The sequence below is a fragment of the Oncorhynchus masou genome, chromosome 32 (genome assembly GCF_036934945.1).
Source record: "Oncorhynchus masou masou isolate Uvic2021 chromosome 32, UVic_Omas_1.1, whole genome shotgun sequence".
Taxonomy (NCBI): domain Eukaryota; kingdom Metazoa; phylum Chordata; class Actinopteri; order Salmoniformes; family Salmonidae; genus Oncorhynchus; species Oncorhynchus masou.
In genome coordinates this window covers 31,531,922-31,543,314 of record NC_088243.1, presented here as the reverse complement: position 1 = coordinate 31,543,314, position 11,393 = coordinate 31,531,922, and the positions used below count along the sequence as shown (strand labels likewise).

General features: G+C 40.6%; 1 protein-coding gene across 1 annotated transcript; it reads right to left on the bottom strand.

Moving 5' to 3' along the window:
* Positions 1–224: 224 nt before the first annotated feature.
* inf2 (inverted formin 2) lies at positions 225–10,931 on the bottom strand. Its single transcript, XM_064953896.1, has 5 exons — positions 10,749–10,931; positions 5,486–5,897; positions 4,208–4,323; positions 3,582–3,741; positions 225–262 (listed from the first exon to the last, which is right to left on the bottom strand). Exons 2-5 carry the CDS (start codon positions 5,880–5,882, stop codon positions 225–227), a joined length of 711 nt encoding a protein of 236 aa, XP_064809968.1. The 5' UTR covers positions 5,883–5,897; positions 10,749–10,931.
* Positions 10,932–11,393: the final 462 nt, after the last annotated feature.

The following is an 11,393-nucleotide window of genomic DNA, read 5'->3' as shown; positions in this document are numbered from 1 at the left end:
GGTCACACACACACCAAGTCATTTATTCAAAAGGGCCTAATGAGCAAGTAGGCTATGTTTACATGTGTACTTCCCACTTGCACATCAAATCAAATCAAGTAAATTAACAAATGTTTTGTTGAACATTTCACTCATGTTATTGTGCTTGACCAATGCATGGGCATTTAATTTATCTGCACACAACAAAAAAGTCACAATGAAATTGAGGAAGTCAGTCAAGGCACTCACCTCAATTTGGGCAGTATATCAAGTAACTGTAATCCTGGAAAAAAGAAACAGTGCACTTAATAAGGCAGTGATAAAAACAACGATCCACTTTCAAATTGATCAGTTTCGTACTTTGTACTATTAAAAAGTTGGAACACCACGGAATGTAAACATGAATTTGTGTGATGGGAATTAGCGTGTGATTTTTCACAGGTGAGCGATTTAGGATATAATTAATCAATCCGCAGTGGAGCAGGGATGTGGAACGACTTCTAACAAATTACACATTTTCTGTGTATGCCAAATTCACAAAAGGATGTGAATGGTAACTTGACAGACTTCAGACGAGCTTCTGTTGTTGGCTTCTGATTGCAGCTAATTTGCCATTATAAAAAGGTAGGCCTACATCGAAGCCAGTTCCTGGACAATACTGTAACCTGTCAAGAACCATAATATTGTACATACAATGTTGATAGGACTACTATGCCCATATTTCTTCAACAAATTCAGCACACATCTCTATAGACCTAATCTTAATTTCCCAGATAAAACACAGATTTTCCCAAAACAAAAAATGATTCCGGTACCACCATCTATGTCAAATACAAATGAATAGGTCTACTTTCAAACCTAAATATGTGAGGTTTGCCCAATATTCAAGTATTTAGGGAAGAGATAGCCCAGTGAGCACATTCCGACACCGAAGTCTGTGCAGTTGAAAAGATCTTGAAATTTGGTCTGTCCGTCCTGGCCAGACAGATGTCGTCCGTCCTGGCCAGACAGATGTCGTTTTTTGGTCTGTGGATGTTAAAAATCAGGGCCAGGGCGGGGACGGACATAGACGTCAATAACTTATTCAGATTTGGTCCGGTTTGGACCGGAATTGATTTCAACCTCCATAGATGCCCGGCCCGAACCGACCTCGATTTGGCTCGAACATCGACGTCTATGATTGGGTCAGATTTGGTAATGTACAGTAGAGTATGGTCCAGTACAATACAGTAGAGTACAGAATACTAGAGCACATTCGAGTAAAGTACAGCATTCTGTGTTCTACTGTACTGAACTCTAATGTGCTGCAATATGCTCTACTATACTGAACTAAACTCTGCTGTGCTCTACTGTATTGTGCTGCACTGTACTGTGCTGTCTCAACCTGTAAGACATAGAGGTTTGGTCCAGACTGACCAAACGTGGTCTTCTTCTGGGCGGGGTTCATTAGAATAATACCCAGCATGCTCTGAAAGTGTTCCTTTTCACATTTACATATTGGGCCATTAGCAGACACTCTTATCCAGAGCAACTTACAGTCAGTGCATTAAACTAAGGTAAATAAACAACCCCTATTCACAGTCATAGCAAGAAAAACGTGTCTAACTGTTATTGAGAATATTATTGTAGTTGAAGTGTTCTGTTGTTGTTGTTTTTTATTGTGTGTCTGAAATCTCTGAACATGATCACTGCCAGTTCTAAAGCTTTTGAAACAGCTAAAATAGAAAAAGCTAACGTGAAAGATGGGAGGAAAAATAAACATTCCATTCTGCACTCTTTGGTTTGCTCCAGTTTCCTATTTTAATTGTAGTTCAAAATGTTGAATGTGATAGAATTCTTTCTTCATTGACATGTAGATACACAGTACCAGTCAAAAGTAGAATGTAGAATAATAGTGAAGACATCAAAACTATGAAATAACACATATGGAATCATGTAGTAACCAAAAACGTGTTAAACAGATCAAAATATATTTTATATTTGAGGTTCTTCAAAGTAGCCACCCTTTGCCTTGATGACAGCTTTGCACACTCTTGGTATTCTCTCAACCAGATTCACCTGGAATTATTTTCCAACAGTTTTGAAGAAGTTCCCACATATGCTGAGCACTTGTTGGCTGCTTTTCCTTCACGCTGTGGTCCAACTCATCCCAAACCATCTCAATTGGATTGAGGTCGGGTGATTGTGGAGGCCAGGTCATCTGATGCAGCACTCCATCACTCTCCTTCTCAGTCAAATAGCCCATACACAGCCTGGAGGTGTGTTGGGTCATTGTCCTGTTGATAAACAAATGATAGTCCCACTAAGCGCAAACCAGATCGGATGGCGTATCGCTGCAGAATGCTGTGGTAGACATGCTTGTTAAGTGTGCCCCAAATTCTAAATAAATCACTGACAGGGTCACCAGCAAAGCACCCCCACACCATCACACCTCCTCCTCCATGCTTCACCGTAGGAACCATACATGCAGAGATCATCTGTTTGCCTACTCTGCGTCTCAGAAAGACATGGCGCTTCAAACCAAAAATCTAAAATTTGGACTCATCAGACCAAAGGACAGATTTCCAGCTGTCTAATGTCCATTGCTCGTGTCTCTTGGCCCAACCAAGTCTCTTCTTCTTATCGGTGTCCTTTACTAGTGGTTTCTTTGCAGCAATTTGACCACGAAGGCCTGATTCACGCAGTATCCTCTAAACAGTTGATGTTAAGATGTGTCTGTTACTTGAACTCCGTGAAGCATTTATTTAGGCTGCAATTTCTGAGGCTGGTAACTCTAATGAACTTATCCTCTGCAGGAGAGGTAACTCTGGGTCTTACTTTCCTTGCTCAACCGTCCTGAGGGGGGGACACCGATCCCGTAGAGGATATTATTAAAGTAATGATGGACTGTTGTTTCTCTTTGCTTATTTGAACTGTTCTTGCCATAATATGGTCTTTCACTACCTCATGAAGCTGGTTGAGAGAATGCCAAAAGTGTGCAAAGCTGTCAAGGCAAAGGGTAGCTACTTTGAATAATCTCAAATATAATATAAACAATATTTGTTTAACACTTTATGGTTACTACATGATTCCATATGTGTTCTTTCATAGTTTTGATGTCTTCACTATTATTCTACAATGTAGAAAATACAAAAAATAAATGAGAAGGTGTGTCCAAACTTTTGACTGGTACTGTATGTGAATTTATGTACGGTTGAAATTTGGCCATAGAAACAATGACTGGAAAAATAAGTATTCTCAACGTCCGTAAAATAAGTATTTTTAACATATGTTAATGACGTCTTTTCAAAGTCTGTAAAATACATATTTTCAACGTCCGGAAAATACATATTTTCAACTTTCAATCAGAACCGTAAATTAACCTAATTTTCACCGTCATTTCACCCAACGCTCACTGGGAGGGGACAGATTGCAAGCAGGCATATAGCTAAAATGACACAGTGACATACATTAGTAATGGAAGTGTTGCCAAATGGCATATTTTCATTCCCATTTGTCTGGTGTTTCTCAATAGGGAAACTTTTGTTATTAACAATGTGCCACTGTGTGACCTTGCAGATGAACTGAGTGGCTGAGTAGTGAAGATAAACAATGCGCTGTACCAATAAACTCCTTGCGCATCTTATCTCTCTGTTGCAGGTCATCTGTCCCAAAGATGATGGCGTTGATGACACTGAGGAGGGTGACCATGTAGGGCACGTTGTCTGTGGCCTGCAGCTCGTTCATGATCACACTGAAGCGATACTGCTGGGTCTTCACACCCTGGAAGCAAAGTAACACATGTAACTCCTGCTGTGTGAGGACAGCTTCTATCCCCATAATGCTCTAATATTGATCAGTGTGTAACATTTATCAAAGTATTGACAACTACGGACATTGCTTGAAAACCCAAAGCGGTCACTTCAGCATTTCAACACATGTACACTCGAGGGCATTACTAGGTGCATATGGTTGTTCAGTAATGTCTGGGTTGATTAGAAATGACTTTAATTTGCCTATTTAATGAGATTCCTTTGCGCTGAAATAGCATGCTACAAAAAACTCATCATAACTGATTTCAGTACATTTTCATCAAAAGCACACAGATTGTTATTTATAATTTTCCTCGAGCATTGTTAATTTTCTCTCATGATCCTTCCTAAATCAGAACTAGGTCACTTATTCTGTAAGTGTATGGTATATAGTCTCTGTCAATCAGTGACAGCTTGTCTGGCTGTATGACACTTGCCTTGTAGTGGTCCAAGGCATCCATGGCCAGACGGTACCCATCAGAGGAGAACATGCTCAGGGCAGCAAGCAGCTCAAACACCTGCTTCTTCACCATGGTATTGGACGTGTCCAAGGCTGTGATAAGACAAAGTCACAGACATCAGTCAGTGTACACATGGTCATTGTCCTCATATTCCCTCCTACGTTTCTCCTTCTCCCTTGTCTGGTGTCCTCTAGGATGTTATGGCTCATCTTAAGACAACGTAATGTGAATTTACCTTTACAAAAAAGTGTTTTGTTTGTGATAAGTTTGTCAGTGTGTGGGAAGATGTTGCAATGCACTGTAACCTCCACACAGTGTCCCCCTCCATACACTTTGTCTGACACAATGGCCTATATCTGACCTGAATTCTGTTGCCATGGTACTTCTTTGAAATTCCCAAATCTACTTAGGTATTTTGTGGGGTTGATTTTATATTGGATTACAATTATGTACAACTGAATACTAATTCTTAAGTATTATTCTCTCTCACACACACACACACAGTGGCCATTTTATTAGGTACACCACCTGTTCACGAAAATGTTTTGCTCCGGACAGTGAGTTATGTGGCCGTGGCTTGCTATATAAAGCAGGCAGACAGGCATTGCAACATTTAGTTACAGATTGAACATTAGAATTGGCAAAACGAGTGACCTAAGCAACCTTGAGCGTGGTATGATTGCCAATGCCAGGCTCCCCATTTCCAGTATCTTAGAAATGGCCAGATCCTGGGCTTTTCACGCACGACAGTGTCTAGGGTTTACAGAGAATGGTGCGACCACCAAAAAACATCCAGTCAGCATCAGTCCTGTATGCAAAAACAACTCGTTGATGATAGGTCGAAGGAGAATGGCAAGAATCGTGCAAGCCAACAGGTGGGCCACAAACAGGCAAATAACGACGCAGTACAACAGTGGTGTGCAAAACGGCATCTCGGAAAACACTATTCTTTTGTCCTTGTTATAGATGGGCTATTGCAGCAGACGACCACACCAGGTTCCACTCCTATTAGCTAAAAACAAGAAGGAGCGGCAAGGGGAATGTTTTCCTTGCACATGTTAGGTCCCTTGATACCAATTAAGAAACGTTTCCATGCCTCAAAGTACCTAATAAACTGGCCACTGAGTGTCTATATATACTGTGTATATATATAAAAGGCTAATTCGTGGAACCTCTCGTGGAAGGTGTGTGTGTGTGTGTGATGCCATAGCCTTAAAACACTGTATATCTCCTCAGTCCTAGGTGCTGTCGAACCTTGGGAGAGTTTGCGGATGTAGCCCTCATTCTCCACAATAAAGTTGATCCCAGACGAGGAGTTCATGATGGCCCGGACACAGCTGACACAGGTGAGCTGCAGGAGGGCGTCTGCGATGCGGGAGCAGCCCCTCCCAGACAGACAGTCCAGGGCCTCCAGCAGCAGGTCCAGCCCACTCAGCTCCAGGAACTGGACCATCCAGGACTCCTCGCTGCCCTCCAGACGACGCTTCAGCCCAGAGTAGTTGACCACACTGGGCACCTGGAGCATGAGGATGCACAGCTCTGGGTCTGCACTCTCCAGGTTGGCCTCCAGCTGGGTGTCTGAGTCCTGGGAGGAGCTCAGATGGCCCCTCACTGTCGCCCACTTTCTCTTCCCGTCCGACTTCACTGACATGGCGATGGAAAGGGTCTGTGGAGGGAAGTTAAGGTAGTTTAATTCATTAATTGACATGGTGATGGGCAGAGGGTTTGTGGAGGGAAGGGAACGAGGTTTAATTCAGTGTCGTGGTGAGACTTTTGGTTTGCTGGACTGCAGTATTGTTTGATAGAGTCTAATGTAAACATACATCTGTTTTCTATAAAGTGCTGAAAGTGGTGGAGAGTTCATAATATTTTGATGGTCAAAATGTTATTGGGATGTTTTTTTGCAAACAAACCATATACTATTTGACCTGCAGATGGGCCTTTGCATAAATATATCCTGGCTAAAGGATTCATGCCTTTATCACAACATAGCACATTCATAGGAAATGACAGCTCTGCACATTGGGGGACAAGTGAAAGATATGTCAGCAGTCCTGTCATTACTAGTCCTGACAAACATTCAAACATAATCCTGTAGTAAAAGGGAAGGGACTCGCTGTCAGCTAATCAACAGCAAACACAAAGACAGGCACATGACACTCAGTGTATCTTTATGGGAGATATATTATATTCTGTGTATATACTTTATTTTCAATTACATCCAACTGTGAACAAGATTTTGAGTAGAGTTGCAAAGGGAGGGTATATTACTGGAGACTTGAGAAGTTTACCAGTAAACCACCAACATTTTTGGTATCTTTTTGGTATCTTTGTATGTAATCTATCACAAGACATCTGGCAGCTCTATTGGGATTATTACAGGTGTCTGTAATTATCTCTGGCCCTTTGTTGGGACTCATCATCTGTAAAATATATTAAAATAAAATGAAAAAATTGAATGACAAAGCTGTAAAACATTATCCTAAATATAAACCCTCACCTTAGTGATTACCATTGGTGTTTAATATGAAGGTTTCAGAAGTTTACTATGTCAATATGTATTTGTTGTAAATGTTTTGGCATCAAACTGGTGGGAGCTGAGAAAAAAAGTAAATAGTTGGAAGAGTTGCAGAGTTCATTGAAAATTATACAATTGTTGATTAGAAGCTTTGATCATTAATTAGGCTATTTTCTCTTGAACCATATGGTCTATCTACTAGAAACTTGTGGACAATATGGACACAGATATAAAAAATGAAAACCATATTAAAAGTGTTTCAAGTATAAATGACCAAAGTTACGATAGATTTAGCTTTAGCAAATTACCAGTAGCTTTGCAAACCTAGTTTTGAGTAATATGCTGCAAAACAAAAGTATCATTGTGAAGCGAAAAATATCACCCAGGATATCCCTTAGCTCTTCTGGTCTTTCAGCAAAACTGGCTGAATTGGCGCAAATGCACACATTGATCACACAAGTGACCTTTTCTGGCATAATCTTAGCTCAGAATATGGCTCTTTCTATCAACCTGTCCCACCCTCACCTACGCACAACATCCCTTGCAAGCTCCCACACTCACTTAGAAATAACAGGGTAGGGAATGAGCTTAAGAAAGGGGGAAAAATCTATAAATAATGCATCTATAATCGCAGACATCTGATCTAATAACTGTAGAAGTATAATTCTCCTCCCAAAATGAGTTACTTATTTCAATAACATTAGTTATTTCACACTTGGCAAGACTAACCTATACAGATGGCATTGGAAAGGCAAATACACATAAACAGCAAAACTGCAGCTCTGCACGCACTGCAGTACTATGGATGGTTCCAAGCCCCCGTCTGCCTCTCTCTATATCTACACAACACATGGCTTAGCTCAGGAATCCGGGCTATTTCAGGGATGTTTCTGTGTGGTGTTTTATGTAAAAGTCTCTCATGAAACTCACTGAGCAGAATATCAAGTGAGTCAAAACTAGGTGCTGATGACAAGACTCCACCACAGTGGGAAATTACATGGAACCAAAGTCAACTCTAAAATGTAACAAACTGTAAACTCCTACAACTTTCCATTCAGTTCTCAAGTTCCCGATAATTCAACAGGCCGAAAAAGGAGCTGCTCTGTTCCAGACACATTTGGCAAATCATTTGTCAGCTTCAACTTTGGCGGGGCTGATTCTATCTGACTTGGACTGACAGTGCGACAGTGTTACCGAGCAAGCCAGGAAGACAATTTCCTTTCACAATAGGCTTTCTCATCCCCCATAAAAGAGCTCTGTTCAATAGCTACAGAATGGGAGGAATATCTCCTGCTTCACTGGTTGCTTTCTGATGACTAATGGGTTTTATACTCAACAAGCATCTGAACACATTCTAACAAGGATTTACAATCTATTCATCTGCACAGAGTGATGTACTGTAGGGTCACTGGTGAATAGAACATTTTAGTCCAGGTGAATTCCACCACATTAGTAATGGACACAGTCATGGACACAGGGGAAGTACATTTGAAATGCATTGACATTAACATTAGGTAGCAGGACAGTCAGCAGGACTTTCCAACATGGGTCAGGTGCTTTTCAGTAGGAACTAACAAGGGAACGACTTTCCTGAGACAGGAAACACAAGACAAACATGGTGCCACAACAATATTAATTTTTAAAATGTAATTTCTCACACAATTCTGACCTGACCTCAGTTATATATAGAGAGAGAGAGCGTCTGTTAATAAACAAACAGCTGGCTCTCAATGCAGGACCAACCGTGGATCATCTGAATAAAAAGGATGACAATTACATTCTTTATTAGCTTGTTGCTTCTGCACATTGTTCTACTTTAACCAATATTAACATGAGCTCAGTGACAGCTCCCACATACCACAACTCACATTAGCTTTCTTACTGCATGTCAGGAATACACTCCTCCTGTACTCAAGGGAAGCTGCCTACATTCAAACAAACCAACCCACCAACCCACTGTTCTACTGTAAAAATAGAGTGCTATTATATAAGAAAGATGATCCACATTTATTTCCTTGTAAGAACTCAGCCAACATATACAGTGTAGATATGTCTGCATTTGCCATGGAAAGAGTCTCACAATCTATTAGTTTATTCTTACCACCTTGAGAGCAGGGGGATTTTGTGTAAGCCAAACAGAAGAGAGTAAATAAACAGCAACATGTACCGGTGCTGGGATAAGAATTGAACCAGATGAAACCCAGTGTTTATGGAATCTATCTTATTTGTTGTCCTTTAACTGGAATGCCAGACTTGGCCATGAGAGAGAGAGAGACCCATGATGCCTCAGAACTGTCTCTGAAAAAACATTGTTGCCTGCAGTTTAGCTGACTGTCGTGTTTTTATAATGCAGACTTAAGCCATAAGAAAAGCTTATTTAAAAACAGAGCCCCCTGGAACTCTTATAAAAATCTTGAATTGTCATTGATAACATCTCACTTTCATTTCTAAACATTCAATTCAGCATAATTGTATCTGTAACATATTTGCCCAAAACAGCCAAAGTGTTGGCCATGTCCCTTTCTTCACATCTGGTATTCATTTTCTAGAACTAGTAGCCTGTTATGAATTCCTCGCTTCACTTGCTATCTTCATTGATGTTTCTTCTTTGAAGTGGTTGAATTTAAATCCTGTTGATGTTATTGACTGACAATGTTTTAAGACCTATAAGTTCAGACCTGTGAGTTCACCAGAGCAGATGTCTGACGGAACTATTAGGAATAATTTCTCATGGTCTTGATTCTGGTTTTTAGAATCTCAGATATTTGGCCATGGACTTTAAGACATTATGACCATGTTGTTATGGCAATGCATTTTGAGGGCTGCAGCATAGCCCAGTGAATACTGTTGCACTCCAAAGCTATGAGGGTATGCTGTGAGTCACAAAGCCCTGAGTGGGTTGCTTTTTCTTAGTGGCAATTACACAGAGTGATATTTCAGAGCCCTCTCATCCTGGTTCTAATGATGACTGAGCGTGACTTGCCTTGAACAATAAATCCATATAGGTACTATGCGATGCTCCTGCACTCCTGCTTGCATGAACGGGCCCACAGAGACTGATGTAAAGTATGAAGAAAGTATGTAAATGTCTGCACTCACTACTAATTTACTAAAATGTTTAAAAATAGGTATATAATAAGCAGAGCCTAATGTAAACAGGGCTGAGATCTCCAACAGAATTTGGGCAGTGTATCCCAACCTTGTTACAGTTAAACAGTTCAATGCAACATACATTTTTTAAACTTTATTTAACTAGGCAAGTCAGTTAAGAACAAATTCTTATTTTCAATGACAGCCTAGGATTAGTGGGTTAACTGCCTATTCAGGGGCAGAATGACAGATTTGAACCTTGTCAGCTCGGAGATTTGAACTTGCAACCTTCCGGGTAACTTTAATTTATATTCTATTGGACCACATCTGTCTGTGTTTCTGTTAACAGGGACCAGCTGACTCCACTGATGTAACCTGTCCTGCATCACACACAAGCAGTCCTCCATTCTATGGGAAATACTAAGAGAATGTTTGACCATTTCCAAAAAGATGAATATGCATTATGTCAGGATATTCACTCCTGTTGTAACAATATGTTATGATAAATAGGAGATAATGGGGGATGTGATGCCAATAAGGATGAACTGCCATCTGTTGGGTAAATGTTCAATAGGCCTACATGTAGTTGACGTTCTGTCAGTAGCCTTAGATTATTCTTTGGAACAGATGTGAAAATATGTTTCTGGTTGATAATCATGTGAAGTAGCCTGTCCTAGTCCGGAGGATTCCAATGTTTTTAGGACCGTTTTTATTTTGCGCTCCTGTCCGCGGCTTATAATGGCGAATTCCGATAACTCGTTTAGATTGCCTAATGGAATGATTGCCTTCAGAACACTAATTTTCCTTTTAAGACATCTAAACAGGTCGTTGTCTGAAGTTCTCATAAATAGCCTACCGATGCGCTAAAATACATTTCAATTTAAACCGTTTCCAGTTGCGCTGCTTTACCTGAGATTATGCCAGAAATAACCACTTGAAGAATCGCGTCCTCCGATTGTGGCCAGATAACGAACGTCCCTTTCCAGCCTTCAAGCGCCTTTTTCTTTCGTACTTTACCAGGATACCTATCTGCAATGTATGTAGTGGAAAATGGATGGGGATGGTTAGGAAGATTTCAGTTTGGACCTGGATCTCCTTGCAGTTTACACATGAGTGTGACGATGTTGCAGGCACAGCTGGATGGCCCCTCCCACGCCCTGAACTCAGCTGGCCCAGCTGGACAGCATGCTTTATTGTGGCATGGGGTTGAGATAGGTAGAAGACGAATGTCCCAACAGGTTGCAATAAAGTAGCCAATATATCATATTCTATTTTGCAGCCTACTATTATGTTGTATTATATTCTGTTGTATTCTATTTGCATAGGAATCTTGTCTTTCAAAAGTCTCCATGGGAAAGGTGATACCAGGCAGGCCTACGGTTTCTTATTGGAATGTCAAATAGCTATGCTTACAAAAACGTTATCTGCCTCAGGATTACAGTCTTTTAGCCTGATTACCCTGACCACGTGGTAAACCCAAGCGGCCAGGCCTAATTTAGTTTGAAGATTAAAGATAATAATTATCTTAAACCAAGGGCCAAACCAGGCTTAATT